The 25399-nt window shown below is 33.2% G+C and overlaps 2 protein-coding genes across 2 annotated transcripts; both read left to right on the top strand.

Annotated features, from left to right (window-relative positions):
- Positions 1-3569: 3569 nt before the first annotated feature.
- Positions 3570-4238, top strand: LOC144845658 (uncharacterized). The gene has a single exon (XM_078703088.1). It carries the CDS (start codon positions 3570-3572, stop codon positions 4236-4238), a length of 669 nt encoding a protein of 222 aa, XP_078559214.1.
- A 197-nt stretch (positions 4239-4435) lies between these two features.
- On the top strand, positions 4436-25399 carry LOC144845442 (glucosidase 2 subunit beta-like). The gene is made up of 12 exons (XM_078702786.1): positions 4436-4629; positions 11917-12033; positions 16136-16407; positions 17561-17624; positions 18414-18564; positions 18662-18740; positions 19007-19102; positions 19339-19627; positions 19912-20071; positions 20511-20585; positions 21110-21209; positions 24076-25399. The coding sequence occupies exons 1-12, from the start codon at positions 4524-4526 to the stop codon at positions 24229-24231; spliced, it is 1665 nt and encodes a 554-aa protein (XP_078558912.1). The 5' UTR covers positions 4436-4523; the 3' UTR covers positions 24232-25399.

The raw sequence follows: 25399 nt of genomic DNA, 5'->3' as shown, positions 1-25399 counted from the left end.
ATGCATTGTTATTATGCATACACTAATTATTTTTTATAATTAAATGAACAAAACAAAAATATCGTTCATCAAAGTAGTACCAATATCCATTTTAAAAAACCTTAAAAAAGGACAAAATTTGTTAAAAACACAAATTTGGCCGTTGCCATGGAAATATATGTGTGAAATAAAAAATACTTCATATTTGATTTCTCTCAACACATATAGCCATGTGCAAAATTTGAAAGAAATCCATTTTTTTGAGTCTGCCACTATTTTTGATATTTCTTTGATTCTTACAGACAATGGCTCTTAATATTTAATTTCATATTTCAATGAATCGATAGGTGCACTTTCCGGGGAAACTAAATAAGTATTTATATTAGACAAACGCAAGTAATTAAAATCACTGATATGGCTTGAAACAAATTTTTCTTTTGCATTACGGATGGAGTAACCGACATTGAAAATATATACCTGTCATTTGTTTATCGATACGTTTCATCGGCTTTTTTAGCGCGTTGTTGCCGCGTGATTTGTGACTTCGACTTATGCGATATAAATCACTAAAGAATGTGTGTATTCGGACCGCAAAAAGACGTCGACTTAGTAATGTATAGGAAAGAATTGGGACTTTCATAAAAATTCGACTTTCGCGATTTCGACTTACGCGAATTCGCTTAGGCGGAGTCGACTGTATATCCAACTCGTTAATACGTACCCACACCAACTCGTACATACCTAATTTTTAAGCCTACATATTTTTTAACGGTAACGTGCACTGTATTTTCTTTATGGTTTTAAGCCGTAGGCCGCTTCTACATGTTACAATACTAGTAAAAAAATGTAAAAGAATGTGTGTATTCGGACCGCAAAAAGACGTCGACTTAGTAATGTATAGGAAAGAATTGGGACTTTCATAAAAATTCGACTTTCGCGATTTCGACTTACGCGAATTCGCTTAGGCGGAGTCGACTGTATATCCAACTCGTTAATACGTACCCACACCAACTCGTACATACCTAATTTTTAAGCCTACATATTTTTTAACGGTAACGTGCACTGTATTTTCTTTATGGTTTAAGCCGTAGCCGCTTCTACATGTTACAATATTAGTATCAGTTTTTTTTTTATTATCAGTTTTAATAATACGTTCTAGTAGTAGGCCTATTTTAAATTCCCTTTCAAATGACCTACCTTTTGATTAAACTCAGATATTGATATCGGAGTTTTCTAGATCTAGAAAACTCAGATATCTCAGTTTTCTAGATCTAGAAAACTCAGATATATCTGAGATCTCAGTTTTCTAGTTCTCGGACACCCGGTTGTTAAAGCTAAAAATCAAAACTAGACCACAGTGACAATGTAATTACAAAACTAGCAAAAAAGATACGAAACCTCACAAAAAAATGTAAATGAACTAAAAAACACACACACACACAAATCCAAATGGGTGTCATGTTTCCACAAAATATCAAACACCCAAAAAAAAGTCAGAGCGCAACATTTAATTTCAGAAACTTTTTGTGTCCGTAAGCAGCTGTAGTTTTATTATTCTATAACTTATTTTATATTCATATATTTCACTGCCGACTGATTGACATACTTTAACGTGCACCTCTCATGCACGTTGTCACTTTCATATCCCATATTGCGCTTTTCATCCCCCCATGCAAATTATTATTATGTGTTAACTGCGCTACCGTGCGGACGTGTGCTCGAATCGCTCCTCAAAAAATGTTTTAACTCTCTCTGTTTTTAACCTTTTTAAGCTTTTTTTGATGTGTTTTATTACATATGTATGCTGAGTATTGTCTAGTGAACCTTTTGATGTCGTTTTTAATCGGTTTTATTGAATTCTTGATGTAATATTTTACGACGTGTGTTAAGCCTAGACAACAAACAGCGTTGGATTCCACAGGTGCTGTACCGCGACCACCCATTGTTCTACTACGACGACCGTGATTTTCGCGCGAAACCTACTTCGACCGACGGACCCTAGGCCTAGGGGAGCCTATACGTATCTTCAATTAGCATTGCCTTCGCATTTTCTTAATATTAATGTATTAAGAAAATGTAAGAGTAATACCAGGGATTAGTGACCATCACGCAGTAGTTGCAGAAATAAACACCTCGGTAAAGACAAACAAGAAAAAATCAAGACAAATCTACATGTTCAAAAAGGGAAATATGGACGCAGTAAAAACCGACCTAAAACACATTAATATCAATACTGAAGAAAAGTCTGTAAATGAAAATTGGATCACATTACGGGAAAGTATCATTAACATTATCAACTGCCATATACCTCGGAAAACCATAAAGAACGGAAGAGGCATTCCATGGATGAATGATGAAATAAGAAAAATAAAAAAACGTACGTAAAAGAGTCTATAGAAAAGCAAAAAGATCTGGAAAGGATGATGACTGGATGCAATTTCGTACTCTAAGGAACTCCATTAGAAGAAAACTGGATAAAGCACAACTTAACTACATTAAAGGAATTCTAAATATAGAAAACCTCCATACTGCCCCAAAGAAATTTTGGTCATTTATTGCACACAAGAAGAAAGATCGTACTGGATTACCACCATTATCATCCCAATCTGGACTTGTATATACAAGTACCGAAAAAGCTGAAGTTTTTAACTCACAATATACCAGCGTCTTCACCCAAGAAGATACCACATCAATACCTTCGATAAGCAGTCAATTTCCTGAAATGGAGGACTTTGAAATAGACATTGCAGGTGTCTCAAAACTTTTAGAAAACCTTAACCCCTATAAAGCGCCTGGACCCGATCAAATTCCGATACGTATTATGAAAGAATGTTCAAATGAAATCGCCCCAATACTAATAAATATTTTTAGTCAATCACTACAAACAGGAAGTCTTCCAGATGACTGGATATCAGCTAATGTCTGTCCTATTTATAAGAAAGGAGATAAATCATCACCAGCAAACTATAGACCCGTTTCATTAACATCGGTATGCTGTAAGCTACTGGAACATACCCTATTTCACAACATCATGGCTCATATTGAAAAGTTCAACATCATCAAGCCATACCAGCATGGCTTTCTGAAGAAACATTCATGTGAAACTCAACTCTTAAACACAATTGAAGAAATCAGCCGCCATCTTGACCAAGGAAGTAAACGCCAAATTGATGTACAAATTCTTGACTTCAGTAAAGCGTTTGACACGGTTGCGCATCAGAGACTACTCCACAAACTCAGCAAATATGGAATATCAGGACAAACTCTAAACTGGATCCAGTATTGGCTTACAAATAGAAACCAATGTGTCATAGTTGATGGGGAGATATCAAAAACAGCAAAGGTAACATCAGGAGTGCCTCAAGGCACGGTACTTGGTCCGTTAATGTTTCTATTATACATCAATGACATCGGAGAAGATATTAGCACCGGTACAACAATAAAATTATTTGCTGATGACTGTTTACTCTTTCGACCTGTAAATAAAAAAAGCAGACCAAGAACAACTACAACATGACCTTGATCAAGTAGTCCAATGGTCTAAAAAATGGCAGATGTCTTTTAATCCATCAAAATGCTATACAATGAACATGACGAGGAGTAAAAATCCACTTACACTTGACTACAAGATGAAAGGAGAGATTCTAACCACTGTCAAGAGCAGCAAATACCTTGGAGTCTTAATAACAAATGATCTATCATGGGAACCACACATAAACCAAGTTATAAACGATTCCAATAAGATTCTGGGCTTTCTAAGGAGAAACTTCTCTCGATGCGACTCTCGTATTAAAGCAACTGCCTATCAATCACTAGTTCGTCCAAAACTTGAATATGCAGCCACAGTATGGGATCCCCATCAATCACAACTTATAAACAAGCTTGAAATGGTACAACAAAGAGCTGCAAGATTTGCAACATCCGATTACAGAAGAACATCAAGTGTCACATCCATGCTACACACACTACACTGGCCAACTCTTCAACAACGTAGGAAAAAGAAAAGATTAATGTTACTAAAACGAGCTATTAATGAGGAGATAGCCATTGACATCCCATCATATGTTAAGAAACCATCACGTCAACAACGAAACACGAACTTGCATAAATATACGCCGATCTTCTGTCGTACACAATGCTACAAATACAGTTTTCTGCCCAGGACATTAAATGATTGGAACAGCCTCCCGACCGAAACCGCACTGTCTCAAAAAGCCGCATTTGAGCAAGCCCTTGATACATTCATAAAAAGTTCATAGATAAATAAATAAAACTGAGCACACGTGGCGTACCGTAAGCTGCAAACACACTGGATTATAGTGCTGAAATCAGCGATGTCCAGTCATCATTCTGAAGATTCTGAAGACAAGAGAGACAAAATTGCAATAAGCTCAAAAAATTGCTCTGTGTTATGATATTGAGGGCGCGCTACTACTTCATTGGCGATTATTTTACACGTTTTTACATTTTTGCAGCCCGCATAAAGTAATGTAACGAAGATAAAGCCGGCTTTTTTTCTGTTTGAAATAAGTTTAACGTTCACAATGAAGACTTATCCGACTTCAGTGTCTGTATTGCCTTTATGTTTTCTAATTATTTTTCAATGTTCATGCTGCGACGGCACAAGATTGAGAGGTGTTTCAATATCTAGTAAGTAGGCCTAGGCTAGACCCCCTACCCTAGCCTAGCTAGGAAGGCTAGGCCCTAGGATACGATTCGGTGCTGGTCAACCCGTACCCAAACCAACCCGTACCCATGCCAACTCGTACCCAACTTGGCTAACCCGTACCCAAATAATTGGTCAACTCGTACCCACTTTGGCTAACCCGTACCCAAACCAACCCGTACCTAAATATTTGGCTTACTCGTACCCAAGTATTTGGCTTACTCGTACCCATTATTTGGCTTACCCGTACCCATTTTTGGCTTACTCGTACCCATTATTTGGCCTATTCGTACCCAATTTGAATAATTACTTGTAATGATTTGATCGGCGCAAAACTAGTGGTATGCTTTTGCCGTATGAATATTTTTATATTTAAATTGTTTTTTTATTTTACAGGTCTCGGTGAAATGTGTGCTAATAAAAATGACCATTGATTTGATTGTAAACTTCGTTTAATTAGGCATATATTTGTAACATTTATTTTAAGCAAAAAGCCTGGAGGGCTATGGGGTCGTATTACTCGTAGATTTCGTGTTACGTGTTTTTGCTGACCGGGATTAACCTTTTATTATAAAAAACACGCATTTATAGGGCGTCAAAGAGACGACTCAGTAATGACGTATGATCGTTTTCCATATATTTTATTTATTAATAATTCAGTGAAATGATCATATACACGTACTGTAAGGCAATTAAACATTTTGGCAGATTTTCTTCTATAACAGCTACGTGTTTTTGCTGAATGGGGATTCCTCTTTAATATAAAAAAAAAACGCATTTGTACGGGTCCATTTGTAGTGTGTCAAAAAATAGACAACGCAATGTGGCGTATGATCGTTTTCTATTTATTTTTTTTCTTAAATAATTCAGTAAAATTATCTGTTTGTTTACGGTAATTAAACATTTTTGGTAGATGTTTCCTCAATAACTTACAGCTACGTGTTTTTGCTGACGAGGGATTCCCTTTTCTAAAAAAAAATATGCATTCTATAATGTGTCAAATAAGACAAATGAATGAACTACGATCGTTTTTCCATGGCAACGGATGTCGTCTTATTTACTAAAATAATATAAACGTTCTGAAGGCCTACCTACACGTGTCTGAGTACTTACTTATCTGTCAGCGGTAAGATGATTTTTTTTAAAGTTTTTGTAGTATTTATTTCGGTTTTTAGTCATAATAATACAGTAATAATCATTATAAAATGAAAACGTAATAACAGCAAATGTCGTCGTTTGTAATTAAATGTTAAATTATTGGAGGTTACCTTTTATCATTATTCTCACATCCGTCATTGTATACTAGATAAACGGCAAAAGATAATCTACTACTAAATGCTCATAGCAGCAATGAGGCTGGTATCCACTTAAATAGTTTCGTGATTTTAAAATACGAGTGACTACTTAAAAATGTATTAAATATTTTCGAAATGTTAAAACAGTTTAATATTTTCCAAAACTTGCAAAACAAAACAACAAAAACCATTAGTTTTAAAACGATTTTCAAAAAGCACATTTTACTTCATTATCTGTAAGATAAAATGAAAATACAAATTATGTATAAAAGATATTCATGTTTACTTTTAATAATTCAAGTTTTCATCATCACAAACTAGTGGGTATTTCAATTTTGGTGTACTACTATTCGTAGTAAATAATAGATTAATAATAACTATTTATAAATGAAAAAAAATAGAATGCAGCACAGCCGACCACTGACATCTTCCACAGAGCCATATATATATATGGCTCTGATCTTCCATGTAAAACAGTGCCCTCAAGTATTAACTTGACCAAATACGACGTACCCAAATACGATGAAAGCTGTGCTTTTTTCGTACGAGTCTGTACATATTATTATACTTTTTAGGTCAATAGTTTTTGCCATTATAATATCGAACATATGATTGTTATCTAAAAATTTAATAAAACTGGGTTTAAATGTAATATAAATATACTTTAAATAGCATTAAACTTGGGTACGGGCCAGCCAATGATGGGTACGGGTGAGCCAAAATTTTGGGTACGATTAAGCCAAAATTTGGGTACGAGTTGGTGGGTACGAGTTGGCATGGGTACAGGTTGACCTGTATTCATACGATTGACAGATGATCGGGGCCAAACGATCAGGCTTTTTTTTAAAGACGATCGGGTACCAACGCGCGTGGACTACATTCGGGCCAATAATATAATTAGACCATCGGGGCCATTATAAAAATAAAGAAAGATGATCAGTTCCAAGTAAACGAATTGGATTTATACTTGTTCACCATAAAATAAATATTCTTTCCACGGGTTCGTGATACACAATAATTTAATAAACTAGGCCTAGGCTAGGCCTATTATGTACTTGATGAGGCCTCTAGTAGAATAGAGGCCAAGCTGGGGTAGCACTAACAATACATTTCATTTTGTTTAGCCATTTGGTGAAAGTCAAAATATTTTTTTTAGTCAAATCAGTTAATCTATAGCCAAAATGGCTAAAGTCCAATTTTTTTATTTAGCCAAATGAATCGGTCATTAGCCAAAATTAAAAATTGTTGAAATATAATGGTAAAAACAATAGTTAATTTATCTATGTCAATAGGTCTATACATTGTTCCCTGAACGTTTTTGTAAGGCATTTGGGGAGAGAGAGCCATGCCTAAATCACTGTAGGCCTATATATATGATTCAAAAAAATAATTGGTGTTGTATTTTATATGATCAAAACAATTGTTCAAATTGTTTTTAATCATACAGCATTCATACAGTTATCAATTTAATAAGAAACATTTTACAGTTTTCTGAAATCCCCTGAACGCTATGTTATTTTTGTTTTTTACGCTTGGCTGATGGCTTCCGTACTACGCGAAAATCGTGTCCTAAGACTTTCACGGTCACCCACCATCACCGCATGAATGTTTTTAAATTTGGTATGCTCAAGAGGTGCGAAAGTGCAGTATCGCAGGCCTAGGCCTACACAATTATGTCGGTACGTCGTATATCCTAAAGATATTTTTAGCAAACGTATAGTATCGTTGTTGAACGTGCAGATAAAATATAGGCCAAGGCGTCGGGGGAGAAATTTATACCATCCCGGCCCGATTATATATTACTCAACAACATAGAAGCCGGCGGCCGGCCTTGCTGTTTATATAGTCCGCAATACTGTAAATGCATGTGTGTGTTTAGCTAAATCCCCGTTAGACTCTACCATTTCCTGAATGTTGTTTTGTTTACTCTACTGACGTACTGCACGCACGAGGAAACTTTATTAACACTTTGACTGCCAAACACGAGAATCTTCGTGTTTGTAAACACAACGCTTGACTGCCAAACACGAAGATCTTCGTGTTTCGCGTTTTTTTACGAATTCCGGTAGATAGGTTAATTATTGGTATATTCTATAAATATGGACACTATATTCGGTCTGGACCGTCAATATTTTACTATTTGAAAGTAACTAATCTGGTTACGAACGACTGTCAAAATGGTACCTGTCGAAATAACAAACACTGCGCATCACAGTAGCGCGTAGAGCGATGGCTTGGCGCATTGTGTATCGGTCGCGCGCTAGCTATGCCGTCGAAGAATTTACAAAGGTTTTTGTGGATTGACTTGTACATGTTTGTTTGTTATCTGAATAAAAAATAATGGAGTCATTTTCAATATGAAGTCTTTAATTTTATTATTGTATGTATTCCCATAATTGTTTTGGTGTTTCATTGAAAGTGACCGAGTAAACTTGTTTAGAAATGGTATGGATATTATCATCAGTACTAGCTAGGCTAGTAATACTAGGCTAGCCTAGGTCTAGTCGTAAAACGGTTCCGGACCAACTTTAGGCCTGGTTAACTAGGCCTAGTGTCTTTACTATGTGGATTTTGGCGAAACATTGATGTAAGATTTATGATTAAATAAAATGTAATACATTTTTCGATAGTGATAACTTGTTTTTATATGCCTATCGGTGCCGTGTAAGTAACTTTTTCGTTGTTTGTTGATCTCAGCGGGCGATATTTTCATATTGTGATGTCTTGCACAAAATCGCCAATATCTCGACTTTCTTGCGCGAAACTACGAAAAACTCAAAAAGTGGGTTACTTTCATTTTACTATTACGATTTACATATTGCGATTTGAAAATTGTTCTTGGTACCATTGTAAAGCTAAAATCTTCATGATTATTTTAGTCTAAATTACATATAAATCAGATCACATACATAGTTTCAATCAGCTTTAACAAAAACATCAAATTGGGCTAAAAACGCTGGTGGTGGCAGTTTCTAACTGGAAAAACCTCTGGCAGTCAAAGTGTTAAGGGTAAAATATGAAACTACATTATTGGAACCTAAAATGTATAACGCATAAATATAGATTTCGATAAGATCATTCATTAAGATACTATGTTTCTTTTGAATCTGAAAAGTACACCCCTATTGAAAAATAGACAATCCCGGTAAATAGCCGACCGCCGGCTGTCATCGATCGTTTGTGCAGCGCAACATGTGATAGTTTGGGTAGACTCCAATTCATCCATGTGCCGTGTAATGTCTGTCTCTTTGTGCAGTATACCTCCATCATATTGAAATAACAAAGAGACGCCTGGTACAACAAAACAAGTTGATGAAAATGGAGCTTGAAGTAAACAACATTATAACGAACAAAATAAATGCCTGGAGATCGACAAATGGACCTTTTAGTTGGACTTTATGCTTTCGCCAAAATGATTATTTGATTATCTATTTTATCATATGTCATCGCCAAAATGGCTAAAGTAGCCGTTTTATTTTTCGCCAATCTGGAAATGTTTTCGCCCATGGCGACTTGGCGATCGGCCAGTGCGAGCCCAGCCAAGAGTAGAATCTCTTCTTTGGGAGGCGCTAATGCAGTTTCATACCCACCACTTAAAATTACTCAAAATCCTCATCCAAACTACTCACAAGTTGTGTACAACATCATGATATGCTAGCATAAAATTGTAAAAAAAAAATCGATAATTTGTTATTTAACTGTTTTTAATCAATTAATATTGAGCATCCTTCAGAAATACATCGCCAGCTTATTCGCGAAAATCATTGCTAGGCCTGCCGATAAAAGTATGGAGGCCTCACTCTCACAGGTCATTAAGTCTATTGATTCAGGGACGATTCGGCCCACTTTTGGTGGGACGATTCGGCCCACTTTTGGGTCGAAACATCCCACTTTGTGGGCCGAAACTCTCACTTTAGACCAAATTCATATTCATTTTTTTTGGTATTTATCAAGTTTTTAAAGGTGTTTAACAATCCATATTTTATTGATATTGACAAAGTTGATATAATATATATAATAAATTACTAAAAAAACTTAATTTTATATTCAATTTATTACTTCGAAAACCTTGTTTTTATTTCGTGCATTCGCCAAGCGGCCAACAGAGGGCGTAACTTGTTTACCTCGTTCGCGTGACTAAAAAATGATCATTTTCAACAATAGAGGGTGTAGTTACTAATGTTTAAAGCATGCACTAAGTAATTTGCATTATATCCATAAGTCCAACATATGAGTTTCGTATTTTTAATAAAGAAATAATATACAATTGTCATCAATGTGGGTATCATCATCCTGCAGAGGTCCCAAGTTGAAAAAACAAAATTGCAGGTAAACAATAGAGGGCATCCTATAATAATTAAAAATTATATAGAGGGCGCTATTTAAGCTAATATTAAGTTATACACAAAATCTTGAGCGTACATCATCTGGGATATCCAATACCAAAATTACTAGGTAAGGCCTAGGCATATTACAACTTTCAGGTTTATTAGTAAACAATGGATAATGTGGTATAGACTTGCCCCAAGTCTGTATAAATTTATTGTCTTTTTTTTTTTATTTATTTGTTTTTATTTCGACCGTGATTTTTGTCTGAAAATACAGACTTGTGAAACACGTATAGAAATTGATTTTCAGACCGCAAACATCTGATAAGAATGACGTAGGTTATCATACCGTATTTGGCTATATGGGACGGGCGGTATGTTAATATGGATTTCAAAATCAACCAATGATCATTTTGTTTCAAAATGAAAAAGATCGAGTACATACAGTGCTGAATGTACGATCGAGACTGAACAACTGTTGAAATATAAAATCGTGTTGCCAAGTTGTTTTGTTTATTAATTGTTTAGTCCTGGCCCTTCGTAGGCCTACTCAACTCGTACGTCTGACCCGCCAAATAAAACGCCAATAAGGTACATACCACCACCGACCAGCACACAACAGGGCTACACACAAAACAGGACAGACAGGGTCTGGGTGGGAATTAAATCAAATTATCTCCGCATAATAAATGATCCATTCAATGTTTGATTTGCGGAGAAGCTAGCCTATCATATCAAGACGAGTTTTCATGTTCTTGGGAAAAATCCCATCAAATGTTTACCAAACTACTAGGCATATAAAATCATTTCTAGCCTTCAGAAATTTTCATCAATGTACCCAAGTACACATTGTCTAAACGTAAATATATAGGTTGTTGTCTTGTATTGTTTTTATCTTTATTCATTCAAAATTTGTGATTAAAATACAAATAAAACATGACCGCATTAAAATATGTTAGGCCTATATACTGCAGCCTCACCAACCTGACACGATACCAGTCGTCACGGCTATGCCACAGCCGAGTCATGTATGATCGGCGTCAGGATAAAGTTATTTATCACAAACAATATAAAATAATAAATAGTTTTGGTTTGTGTTTTATATGCTTCTTATTCACTCGCGAAAACATTGTAACAAGACACACCACAAACGAACTATGACGTCGGAATGTCCATGCAGCATATTTTCATCTATACACATGCGCAGTTTGTTTGTTTGTAATTACAATTACTGCGCATGTCTATTCATAAAATAAATTCTCCTTAGTTGGGCGCGTGTACATTTACAGATAACGCGCCTGTACAATTAATAAGCCTCCTAACGGAAAACTCGTTTTACTTTGTTCAAGTGTGACGCGAAAAACGTTGTTGATGGCAAGTAACGCTACATCGCTGTCACTTATTATAGGCTGGTGGCGACGAAGTCGTTGTGGTTTACATAAAACTTTAATATTTGAAGCCTAAGCGGACGAATTTTGAGTTTTTGCGAATGATATAATTTTTTTTTTCGCAAATTGACAACTCCAATCGCAATTTGCGAAAACGCGAATGGTTAGCATGAGCATAGCCTGTGGTTTTTTTAATCCTAAATATTTAATTTTTACACCCTCCATACAAATTTTAATATTCTTTTTGTTTTTTTAAACAGAAGAATCATTTTACAGTGACTCATCATGGTTTACTTGTATAGATGGTTCCGGTAAGATTCCGTTTAGTAAAGTGAATGATGATTACTGTGATTGCAAAGATAGCTCTGATGAACCAGGTAAGCATCCCATTCTATATACTTAACTTCTATTACTAGATAGAATGTAAGATTGAAATATTATAATTATAACTTATGCGGCACATGCAAGCGAAATCGGACATAAGTCGCATGTGACAGGCAAAAACAATAAAAGGCTGAAAATTTTAATTTTTAAAAAATGTTTACAGAAAATGATAGCTGAACCAATATTTATTTACATTACCTTGAGTTTTTTCTATTTTGATACAAATAAATGCATAAATCTTAAGATTTTGTGTGGTATGTTGGTTAATAAAATGGTGAGTTGAAAGTGTTCTAGTGGATTGTTTTTAATGAAAATAATGCATAATATTTAATAATAGAACAATAGTTAATTAACAAAGGTGCGAAGTTTCATTGAAATAAAACAATTAGAATACCCTTTTGATATATTGTTTGAAGGTTTGCATGGCGAAATTGAATGTTGATATAAAGTTTGCGGTACACCACATGTGTTATTAGTTCTGAAAAGAACTGTTCAGTTTCTCGACGTTTTGATCAATATACTTTGATCGTCCTCAGGAGTGAGAATGCAGAAAGTCCAGGAAACTTGGAATATAAGTGGGAAGGGTGGGACTGGTGTGAAAGCCAGAAACAATGGCAAGTTCACACAGTGGGAGGGATTGAAACTAGCTATAGCAGAGCATTGTTTCTCAAGAACAATAGTGAATGGAAACTTGCTATAGAAGAGCATTGTTTCTGATTGAAATCTACAAACACAACACTGTTCATCAAGATATTGGATTTGTTATTAGTGACATTTGGCTATCTTTATTCAACAAGAATCTTCATCGACAGTAAACAATGCCATAGTTTCTGGCCAGTTTACATTTCACAACCCAGTCTGGACACATGGTCTTGTTTGGCCAGTCCACACCCAACTTTGAGACAATGCTATTGTTTTTAGCTTGTCTCACCCTGCTTTTCACACCTATCAGAAACAATGCTCTTCTATAGCAAGTTTCAATCCCTCCCACTGTGTGAACTTGCCATTGTTTCTGGCTTTCACACCAGTCCCACCCTTCCCACTTATATTCCAAGTTTCCTGGACTTTCTGCATTCTCACTCCTGAGGACGATCAAAGTATATTGATCGAAACGTCGAGAAACTCAACAGTTCTTTTCAGAACTAACACACGTGGTGTACCGCAAACTTTATATTATCAATACCCTTTTTCTAAGGCGTAAACTTAAACGCCCTGTTTATTTTTTTTTGTATTTGTCATTTCCTGTTACTTAACTTTAAAAGCATTGACAACCAACACTTTAGAATCTCTGGAAGTAGACATGGTATCAAGATATTTTTTTCAACATTTTAAATCTTGGATTATGTATAATTGTCAGTATTTGAAAAATCTCAATTTTGAAAATTCCAACTTACTAGAGGGTTCGCTCGCGCACCCTCTAGTGGTTGTACCCGAATGGTCCTCAAAAACATGACCAACGCCTCTGAAAATTGAAGCCCAGGTGACACCTATGCATATGACTGATGAATAATGTATGTTTATTTTGTGATGTTTCATGGTGGTCCATAAATTAGGTACGCCAAAAATATCGCTTCCAGAGTAATGTAGCAAATTAGAGTTAAAAAAATGTACGAATAGAGAACAATATAGGCTAATTATTATATTTGGTCTTCCGCCGAATGTGTGTGTGAGATTTGAACCTGTACTGAAAATAAGTTTGGTAAGATGCGAAATGTATATCAATTATGATTGATTACGTCCCCTGTCAGTAATGATGTATGGACACTTGACAGCAATCTGTGGTTAGGAACGTAAAGGGGAAAAATTACTCAATAGATTTATTTATTTGTAAACAAAATGTACATTAATTCTCCCTGTAATGATGTAAAAACTTTCAACAATTGGTATTACAACAATTGGTATTAATGCAAATAATATAATTGTAAAGAACAGTATGTATAATATACATATTATAATATTATATATATTATCTGAACATTACACACAGGAGGAAACCGTTAATAGGGGTCATCAATCACTGAAACAGTCTCTAACGTGACCGTACCAAGAAACCAAAAGCATAGTTTATCAACGTTGGTGACAGTGAGCGAGGCTTTAACATTTGTATCACAATATATCATGACAACAGCATCTTGTTAATTTTGGAACAAAATGATCAAATAACAACTTTCGTAGCCTACTTATATTTCGGTCGTAGTAGACACCATTTATAATTATAAATAGAGCAAGCAACAGAAATAATCAATAAACAGTAAAGGTGTCTCCCTGGTAGGTATGGCCTCCTACAGTAACATTGAATCGCACCTAAATTTGATAAAATGATTAATAAATAGCATAAATGATTAGTTAAATTACTAAAACAAATTGTATTTCACGTAAAGTAAAGGCCTTTATAATTGATATTTGAATATCTAAAACAAAAATTGTAGTTCATGATTCCGTTGAATCACTAAAATCACATTGTAGTTCACATAAAAGTAAAGGCCTTCAGTAAAAGTTAAATTACTAAAACAAGTTCACGTAAAGTAAATGCCTTTAATCAATATAATTGATTAGTTGAATATCTAAAACAAATTAATTTCAGTAGTTCACGATACGTTGAACCACTAAAATATTTTTTTATTTTCAATTCAATTCAATTCAATTCAACAGTATTCAACTGTTAATTCTCCCTGTAATGATGTAAAAACTTTCAACAATTGGTATTACAACAATTGGTATTAATGCAAATAATATAATTGTAAAGAACAGTATGTATAATATACATATTATAATATTATATATATTATCTGAACATTACACACAGGAGGAAACCGTTAATAGGGGTCATCAATCACTGAAACAGTCTCTAACGTGACCGTACCAAGAAACCAAAAGCATAGTTTATCAACGTTGGTGACAGTGAGCGAGGCTTTAACATTTGTATCACAATATATCATGACAACAGCATCTTGTTAATTTTGGAACAAAATGATCAAATAACAACTTTCGTAGCCTACTTATATTTCGGTCGTAGTAGACACCATTTATAATTATAAATAGAGCAAGCAACAGAAATAATCAATAAACAGTAAAGGTGTCTCCCTGGTAGGTATGGCCTCCTACAGTAACATTGAATCGCACCTAAATTTGATAAAATGATTAATAAATAGCATAAATGATTAGTTAAATTACTAAAACAAATTGTATTTCACGTAAAGTAAAGGCCTTTATAATTGATATTTGAATATCTAAAACAAAAATTGTAGTTCATGATTCCGTTGAATCACTAAAATCACATTGTAGTTCACATAAAAGTAAAGGCCTTCAGTAAAAGTTAAATTACTAAAACAAGTTCACGTAAAGTAAATGCCTTTAATCAATATAATTGATTAGTTGAATATCTAAAACAAATTAATTTCAGTAGTTCACGATACGTTGAACCACTAAAATATTTTTTTATTTAATATTGAATGGCCCCACCAACGGCCATTATGCCGGAAGTGACGGACCCGGAAGTCAGTTGAACAACAGCGCGAGTGTGTGAAAATAACCCTGTGATATCCACAAATTTCGATAGGTAACGCTAAATTTTGTTGTTGTAAAAGACAAAAGTGGAACAATAGCGTCGATGTGAAAACTAATGTTATCAAATCTACGTTTCGCGGTACATCTGAGATAAATAAGGTAGGTATCCATGGAGGAGATTTGTACCGAAGTTTTTGCATTGTGCTCGCCTATGTCAGAATTAACCATAATTTATATATAGATGTCTGATTTCCCTTGCATGTGCCACATACTATTTAGAATAAATTGCTGATAAGCAGTAATTGTTGTTAGAAGAACTTATTGCTTGTGTCATTATTGATATGCCATACAGTAGATAACATAGTACTCAGGTATCGCCAATGATTTAAATTATGAACTTTTTTATATCATTTTTTACCTGTATTTTCAATAATATCATGTGAAAGTTGCGTAAAGTAAATGCTCTTGTTTATGTAACTTTCAATAAATTCACATCTTTTAAAGCTAATACTGTACATTCACTAAAATTAATTTGTTTAATGACTAGGAGTTAAAAATCTAAATTTGACCATAATGCACTTATATTAGGTACCTCTGCTTGTCCTAATGGAAAATTTCACTGTACTAATGCTGGACATCGACCTAAGTATATACCATCGTCATGGGTGAATGATGGCATATGTGACTGCTGTGATGCTACTGATGAAAACAAAGGATCAACACAGTGTGTAAACACTTGCAAAGAGCTTGGAAAAGCGGATAGAGAGAATCGTCATAGGGAAGCGTTACTTCAAAATGAAGGTTTTGACATACGGCTATCTTACATAGTAACTGGCCAAACAAAGCGCAAAGAAAGAGAAGTAAGAAGATGATTTTGTTTTGTTAAATATAACAATAAATACATGTATGGGAAAATTGTTTGACATATTTTTAACATAATTCATACTTTTAATATTTATAGATTTCATACACAGACACTTGATTTTAGAAACTGTCACATCTTCATCATCATGTTATTGGACATTGGCATCATTCTCACTCTGCTTGTCAATCATCTTTATAACTAAACTGTCTTCCCCCACTGTCACTGCTTTTGTCATCTTCATCATCATGTTATTGGACATTTGCATCATTCTCACTTTGCTTGTCAATCATCTTTATAGCTAAACTGTCTTCCCCACTGTCACTGCTTTTGTCATCTTCATCATCATGTTATTGGACATTGGCATCATTCTCACTCTGCTTGTCAATCATCTTTATAACTAAACTGTCTTCCCCCACTGTCATTGCTTTTGTCATCTTGATCATCATGTTATTGGACATTGGCATCATTCTCACTCTGCTTGTCAATCATCTTTATAGCTAAACTGTCTTCCCCACTGTCACTGCTTTTGTCATCTTCATCATCATGTTATTGGACATTGGCATCATTCTCACTCTGCTTGTCAATCATCTTTATAACTAAACTGTCTTCCCCCACTGTCACTGCTTTTGTCATCTTCATCATCATGTTATTGGACATTTGCATCATTCTCACTTTGCTTGTCAATCATCTTTATAGCTAAACTGTCTTCCCCACTGTCACTGCTTTTGTCATCTTCATCATGTTATTGGACATTGGCATCATTCTCACTCTGCTTGTCAATCATCTTTATAACTAAACTGTCTTCCTCCACTGTCATTGCTTTTGTCATCTTGATCATCATGTTATTGGACATTGGCATCATTCTCACTCTGCTTGTCAATCATCTTTATAACTAAACTGTCTTCTCCTACTGTCACTGCTTTTGTCATCTTCATCATTATGTTATTGGACATTGGCATCATTCTCACTCTGCTTGTCAATCATCTTTATAAATATACTGTCTTCCACCGCTGTCACTGTTTTTGCCATCTTCATCATCATGTTGACACTTCCCCCATAGTCACTTTTATTATCATCCTTTATTTATATTGTCACGCCACCAATGTAACATTTTCTTATCTATTCAGTATATTCTTATCTTTTTATAGGAACAATTACAGCATCTAAAAGTTGAATTACAATCTGCTGAACAACTAAAAGAAGACAAGGAAGGTACAATATACTAACAAAGCAATTGTTAAAGATGTATTGTCCCCCAAAAACATGAAAAATAAAGATTAAAGACTTTTAAATAGGCCATTTTTCAGTTTTAAGAAAGTTATTTACTTCTGTAAAAAAAAATTATTTCACTCATTCACTCAACGAAATGGTTAACTTTAACGAAAAACCATTGTTTGACAGACAATTTAAATATTTTTTGCTTTAAATTCCATTCTTTTAGGTAAATAATTTTTTTCTTCGATCCAGTTTTTGGTCAAAGTGAATAATTATTACGTGACATTAAAATGACATATTCAACAAAAAATTGAAAAAAATATATATTTTTTATGGTGACATAATATCTTTAAATATTTAGTCGTTGGTTGACTTTTATGAATTCAGATAGATATAGACATTTTCTTTTACCAATTTAATGTAAGATCCTTAATAATATCAATTGGTTCTGAAAAACTTTGGTCATACCTTTAAAATAGAAAGGTTTAAGAGGTCTGCTATTCTTACAATTGTCAAACTGTTGAATGACTATGTTTGGATTAAAAATGTATCTGCCTACAGTAATTTAAATGCCTTGTTGTTTTTCCCCCATTTTAGTGGATTTGAATTTTGTATGTTTCATGGTCTTTTTATATTTTTATTGTTATTTTATCTTTTTAGATTTTTAAACAATTTCATGTATAGCATGTTTAGCTTATATTTTTGACATTTTTCAATATATCGCAATAAATAAATACTTTTAGACAAAGTTTATAGAGTTCTATCTAATTGTAATTTTGTTTAAAGCAATAAAAATACGTGCTGAAGAACCAGAGAAAAAATCAAAAGAAGAGCATGAAAATAAATGGAAAGAAGAAGTAAAAATAAGAAAGAAGGAATTGGAAAGAGAAACCGCAACTACTGCTTTTGATCAACTGGATGCTAATAATGATTCCATGTAAGTTTATTAATGTCTTTCTAGTATATAACACAGTTTCAAGACTAATTGTTACATCATTATTGTCATGTCCTTTTATTACATTTTTATTTTGTAGTTTAACCAGTGAAGAGATTATGAAAGTTCAAGGTTTTGACACTGATCATGATGGTGCTGTGTCACAGGAGGAAGCCATGGTAACCATTCTGAAGAATTCAAATTATTATGGCTTCGCTTTACCTTTCCTCAAATAAATAAAACATATAGTCAATGAGCTAACTTATGGCGATTGTATCGATCAAGAATTTGTATAAAATGTACTGATGTAATAAGCTTGTTTACCGGCGTAATAATTTGGCTCACTGCATTGCCCGTAGAACTCATTGGGCCAACCTTTTTGATCATGGTTGCCGCTGACACTCAACATACTTGTTGTTGCATAATGTTATGATGTTTTTTTTAGAATATACTTGGTCAAGATCAAGTAGATAAAGAATCATTTATTACAAGACTTTGGACTGATGGTGGATTTAAAATCATTTTTTCAGAATTAAATAAGGTAGATGATTTTATTTTGTTTTAAACTTTGTATTAATAATTTTCGTATTTCTCAAAGTAAAATGACTGGTAACATGCAACATGAATAATACAGATACAGATATGTACACATCTCTACCAGTTTAATTCTATCCCTAATCATGTGTTAAAATAGCCAACTAATCATAGATTATAAAGCCTTTTAAAACATTATAGTGCAATATTTTGCATAATGTTGTTTCTATTGCAATATTTTAGCAAAATGAAAAACATGATGGGGAAGACATAGAAGCCACAGACTTACCACCACCACCTGATGTCGCCTCAACACAACACCCAGTGAATGATGAAGATGTTGATGATTATGAAGATTATGATGAAGACGAAGACGAACATGATCATGAAGCCCATGAAGATGAGGATCTAAGAAAATCACAAGAAATTAAGGATGCTGTTAGAAGAAACAAGGAAAGAAGGAAAAAGATGGAACAAGATGAAGAAGGAGAAATGCCAGATTGGAATGAAGACACAAAGAAACTTATAGAAGGTAAGCCATTAGATTCACATGGACTACGGGTGGCGTAGCAGTTTGACCATTTGAGAGAAGATTGGTATGGTGCAGATATATTACAATGTTGATAAAATTAAGATAATAATATTCGTCCACAATGTATATTTATATTTTAACTCCTAGCTGAACCTTTAGTGTTCAAAATGTCAGAAAGAGAGTAATGTTTTACTTGAATTCAGTCTTTTTATTCTTTCTTCTCAGATAAAAGAAGTCCCACTTTGTGAATAAAATGATTTTCAATCTTTCATTCAATTTTTCAGTGGCTGATAATGCTAGACTTGAATATGATGAAGCGAATAAGAAGTACAATGATATCAATAATCAAATCAGTACTTTAGAGAAACTACAAACCAAAGATTTTGGGCCTGATCAAGAATTTGCCATTCTTCAAGATCAGTGTTTTGAATATACAGATCGAGAGTATGTCTAATGATTTAAAAACATGTATATAGTTTTAAATTCACAGTATGAAATATTATATACAATAACAATTTGTCATATTGGCTTGATATGATTGTGGACTTCTACATTTAGAAGCTTACACTATATTCCTTGTATAAGATACATCGAAAAATTATTGAAACTCAAGTGTACTTTTCCATAGATTCCAACTTTTATTAGGATTGTATTCTACTTGGCAACACATCTTTTGAGGACATTAGTCTTCTTAATTGTCCAGACATACATTACTGATTCAGTGTTTCACACTTTTGAACCCCTTTCTATCAGAGGTTGGAATTAATTATAAGCTGCTGACACTGCCTTGTATTGTACTATACAAAATTTACTAAAATCTATTTCTGGAGTAGTAATGCCTATATTAGTATTTATTATATTATAGTAATTTCTTTAATTGTAGGTATACTTACAAATTATGTCCATTTGATAAATCAACACAAAGACCTAAAAATGGTGGTACAGAAACATCATTAGGGTAAGTAAATTTGAATTGCATTTTAAATAAATCTCTTTGTACACAGTCATATAAACACCTTCCATTAGAAGGGTAATGGCAAACTGTAACCTCTCTGTGACCTTTGTGATGTAGGAAAAAATGATGAGAATTCCTGAAAATCGGCATTCAGCAGTCCCAAAGAACACATTCTAACATCTTAATGGATGAAAGAGTAATTAAAAGCCACCTCGGCTCAAACAGTGCTATTTTTTAGTTAGTGTTATATTATAGATGTTCTGCTTTAGTAAATTCTGTTTTTCATTGCTATATGTTTATTTCAGATTTTAAATAATGCCTAAAAATTGCATTATTTGCGGAGCTTTCAGAAAAACATGAATAAATTTAAGTTTTAATTTCCACTATGTTGCCTACCATGTTCAGATAGGTATATGTTGAATGCTTCCTAATTACACTTTTTAGGTACTGTAATAACGTGTAATGTTTTTGTAGTATAATAATGATAATAATATACATTTATCTCATTAATGTTTTGTTTATTATAGAACATGGGGAGAATGGGATGGACCGCCAGATGATAAATATAGCTTAATGAAGTACACACGTGGAAAGGGATGTTGGAATGGCCCAGATCGATCAACTAATGTAAGTCATTTTATTTACCAATTCTTTGCTTTCCATGCTTTGCTAATAATATACATACAATTATTATAATATGCATGCTATGAGCTTGTTGGGTGGTAAGTGTGTGGGGTTCTATTTTTATTGGTTTAAGAAAAAGCATATGCGGTTCAAAAACAGACGACCGAAATTATATACTAAAAATAACTTTTGAACACACCAACCTCTTTTCAAAACATATTATCAGATGGATAATAGCATGTGGTTTCAGCAACACATAGACTCCTCCCTGCTTGCAGCATCCCAAAGACATTTTATACCTACCTCTTTTATATCTACCTCTCCCATAATACTACACACAACATCACACTTATTTTTTTAGTATTTCTGAAATAACCAACTTAGCACGGGCTAACTGACTTGACATGACCAGGAAAACAGTTCAATAACTCCACAGGCACTATGTGTACACTACGGCTCTTTCACCAGGATTTTTTACATAATACTGCAGCTATATTTACTGATTCTATTTTATATATTGATGTATGTTCCTGTAAATATACTACCCTATTTGACCACGGAAGAAAGCTTGTACGGTCCGATTAAGGTCACAATCCGCACTTGAGCGACTTTCAATAGCCGTTCACATGCCTCTCGAACCGATCCTATTAAGAGTTTATCGTGAACGGCCCGTCGTGGGCCAATCTCGATTCAAACTTTAGTGTCCGTTCACGGCTTGACCGATCCAAGATATATAAGGATGATATGGCCTTTTTATTATTATTATTATTTTATTATAGATCTAGATATATTGTACAAATTATGAATTTCTATGAATTTCCACCTAACTCATGAAATATTTTCAACATTAAAACATTTAATATTATACAAATAATGAATGTTTATGAGTGTAATGGTACAAATAATGGCATGAGTGGTATTATCTGATTTTATTAATCTTCATTTTTCATGTTTTTGGGGGACAGACTATTTTTTTGATTTGTATAGAACAGTGAGGCTTCCAATGAATTCCAAAATATTCTCCTTACTGTTTAAAAAAAAAAAGTGAACTGTACTGTAATTCAACAATTGATTAAAACTTGCGTAAAAAAATATGTGAATGGGATGCAAAATTCACAAATCAAAAGGATATAGCTTACACAAAATGAGTCCAAATTTTTTATTTGTACTCAAACCCAATTTGTGTTTTGTATATAACATTAGGATTGAGGGATGGGGAGGATGGGTGCAAAGAGGAACAATTTCTAAATATATTCTTTATCCACTCAGTATTACAAAATATTTTATAGGCCTATAAATAATATACCACTTAATACAGTAACACATTTGCAATTTAATACTTTGTTAAAACTGTCACTGTCAAGGGCCATAAATTTACCTACAGCTACTTTTGTTAAACCAAATAGTTATATTGGAATGTTCCATTCATTGCAAATCATGAATAAACGTATATTAAATCTATCAAAATAGTATTTTTTCAACAGTATAATGCTGTACTCGGTCTATTGTAGAAAGAGATAGGTACTGTAATGCGAAGCATCCTTGTATTATTGTGTGCGGGTATTTTTCAATTAGACAGTATATACTACAATCGGGGCAAAACCTAAATTTGTTTTAATTGTCAATAACTAATTATCTAACTCAATTAATTAGTAAACAGGATTACAACATGTGGTTAAAATCAGTACCGAGCGTACGAACCAACTTTATATACCATTGAGTAAACATTTTGAAGTAACGCGCGATTTACTGAATTTTGCCCTTACATAAATTTATATATAGATACCTACACAGAAACACCTTGCTGTCTGTTGATATTTTACCATTTCAAGCTGTACTGCTGTTTAAATTAAGAATGACCTAATATTCTTTAAATTCTCGCCCATAATCTAATGAAAACAGATTTCTGTTGATTTTGTATTACGTTTCCCTACTGGTACAGCCTAATGTCTGTTGATTTTATAAATACCAAACATGATTGCAGGTATCTAAAACTGGTAAAAGTATGTTGTTTATTTGTATAGTCTCAATATCATAACAGCTGTATATTTGATATGAAAAGAAACTGGGCTGTTTTATACAAAAATATTTATATTTTAAAAACTGTTGAAAGGTGTCAATATCATATAGCAGCTGTATATTGATGTTAAAAGAAACTGGGCTGTTTTACACACTATTTTTAACAAACAGTTTTATTATAATTTTAATAAAAGGTTAGTTGTCATTGAACATAAATAAATTCTCTGTAATTATGATCAGTTTAAATTTCATTATATTGAATAAGTTATATAGGCGATTGTAGGGAGCTTTAGCATGAGCATGTAAACGTTAACTTTAATGGATGACTTCAACATTCTACTCATTTGCATAACAGCATAGTTCAGCGAAAAGTTACGTTAACATACTTGATCTATTTAACTTCACTTTGGCCATTTTATTGCCACATAATAGTTATTCACTTTGACAAAAAATTGGATCGGCAAAAAAAATTATTTACCTGAAAATGTCAGTTTTTTGTTAAATTTAACTGTTTATTTTGTCCTTTTATAAGTAAAATCATGTTTTTGTTATTTTTCTCAATGGAAGTGAATAACTTCATTTAAATTGCACGATGGTCTTTCAAAGTCTGATATCATAAATCTTTATTTTTCATGATTTTTCAGAACTAAGATTCTTGACGTCTCGACTAAGGTTATTTAATACTTGTGCACACGTTGATCGATTTGTTTGTGCGGGGCAAATAGAGTTAAAGTTAACTAGTAGCAAAACTTTAACCTACCTTGTCTTGTTTCTGGTTTTCCTTTAAATCATAACTGTATTGAGATTGTATTGTTTATAACTTAACATTTAATATGAAATTTTCTTACAGGTGAAGATGACGTGTGGTAAAGAGAATGCAGTTTTATCAGCGACTGAACCAGAACGCTGTGTCTATCAGTTTGAATTTACCACTCCAGCCTTATGTAAAACACAAATTAGTATCAATGAAAACGAACCATTACACCCTGAACATACAGAACTTTAATGTAAGCCACTTAGTAGTAGGTCTCTATAATGGTATGTCTTAAGAAAATTACCACAGAGAACATATTTTTGTACAGTTATTCAACAATTCTGCAAGCAATATCTAAATCTCAAATTGTTGAGATTGATTTTTTTAGGAATTAATGCGATAGTACTGAATTGAAATTTGTACAATTATTTTTTGTTTTCTTTTTTTATTTATAGTATCTTTTAAATACAATTGGTATAATGCAACGTAAATGTGACTATCGGCATACAAGATATTTAGTTGCTACTTGTGTGTCGATAACGATAACGATAAAATACTTTTAACAATAACGATAAAATACTTTTATTGAAACTTTTGGGTTGAATTATACAAAAATATATAATTATACTTAAAGATGTATTGTCCCTTAAAACACAAAAAAATGAAGGTCAAAATATACTAAATTTTAATTGGCCATATCAAAGTAATATTAAAATTATTCACTTTAAGTCGAAAATTTGAGACAAAAACAACAATTTTACGTAATTAACAGCTAAATTAATTTAATTACATTTCGTCTGGAAAATAGTCCAGAGAAAAGTAAACAAAGATTTCAAACCATGAGTATACATTATGCATGATGCTATTATAGGATTGTTTACAACTCGTCACGGTTAAGAAGGTGTTTTCACACAGATCGTGAGGAAGTTTTATGATTATGCATACAGAGTAGCCAAATAAGCACATTGCATTATGAGATATGTTTTGATCGAAAACTTTGACTGGAAGTCAAAGTTATTTTTTGAACCAAAAAACTTCTGTATTTCAGTTAAATTATTTTTTTTTCGACTAATTTTTGGTGAAAGTTAATAACTATTATGATACTTCAAAATGACCGACTTTTTTTCGAAATCTTTTTATTTTTATTTTTTTGGAATTTGACAAAGGGACAATACATCTTTAAATGAAAATATATCATATCAATATCGTGTCAATTTCAAAGCAGTTTTGTTCGTATTGTAAAACACTTAATTAATTACTTTAGGGGAACATACCACTAATAATGTTAAATGCATTAAATGTTTACAATATTGTTTGTAGCCTAGTATACTATTGGACATTTCAATGTATTATTAGCCATATTCTACCAAGTAATAAATGTTTAGATAATGCTGGAAGAGAATAAACAAGTAAAATATTA

Source organism: Antedon bifida, chromosome 6 (genome assembly GCF_963402885.1).
Source record: "Antedon bifida chromosome 6, ecAntBifi1.1, whole genome shotgun sequence".
NCBI lineage: Eukaryota > Metazoa > Echinodermata > Crinoidea > Comatulida > Antedonidae > Antedon > Antedon bifida.
Note: the sequence above shows the minus strand (reverse complement) of the source record. Positions and strands in the feature narration are given on the sequence as shown.

Coding starts and splice junctions, on each gene's coding strand:
- LOC144845658 (XM_078703088.1), top strand. CDS start 3,570: ATGACGAGGAGTAAAAATCCACTTACACTTGACTACAAGATGAAAGGA.
- LOC144845442 (XM_078702786.1), top strand. CDS start 4,524: ATGAAGACTTATCCGACTTCAGTGTCTGTATTGCCTTTATGTTTTCTA. Junction 12,034..16,135: donor AGATAGCTCTGATGAACCAG/GTAAGCATCCCA, acceptor CACTTATATTAG/GTACCTCTGCTTGTCCTAAT. Junction 17,625..18,413: donor ACTAAAAGAAGACAAGGAAG/GTACAATATACT, acceptor TTTTGTTTAAAG/CAATAAAAATACGTGCTGAA.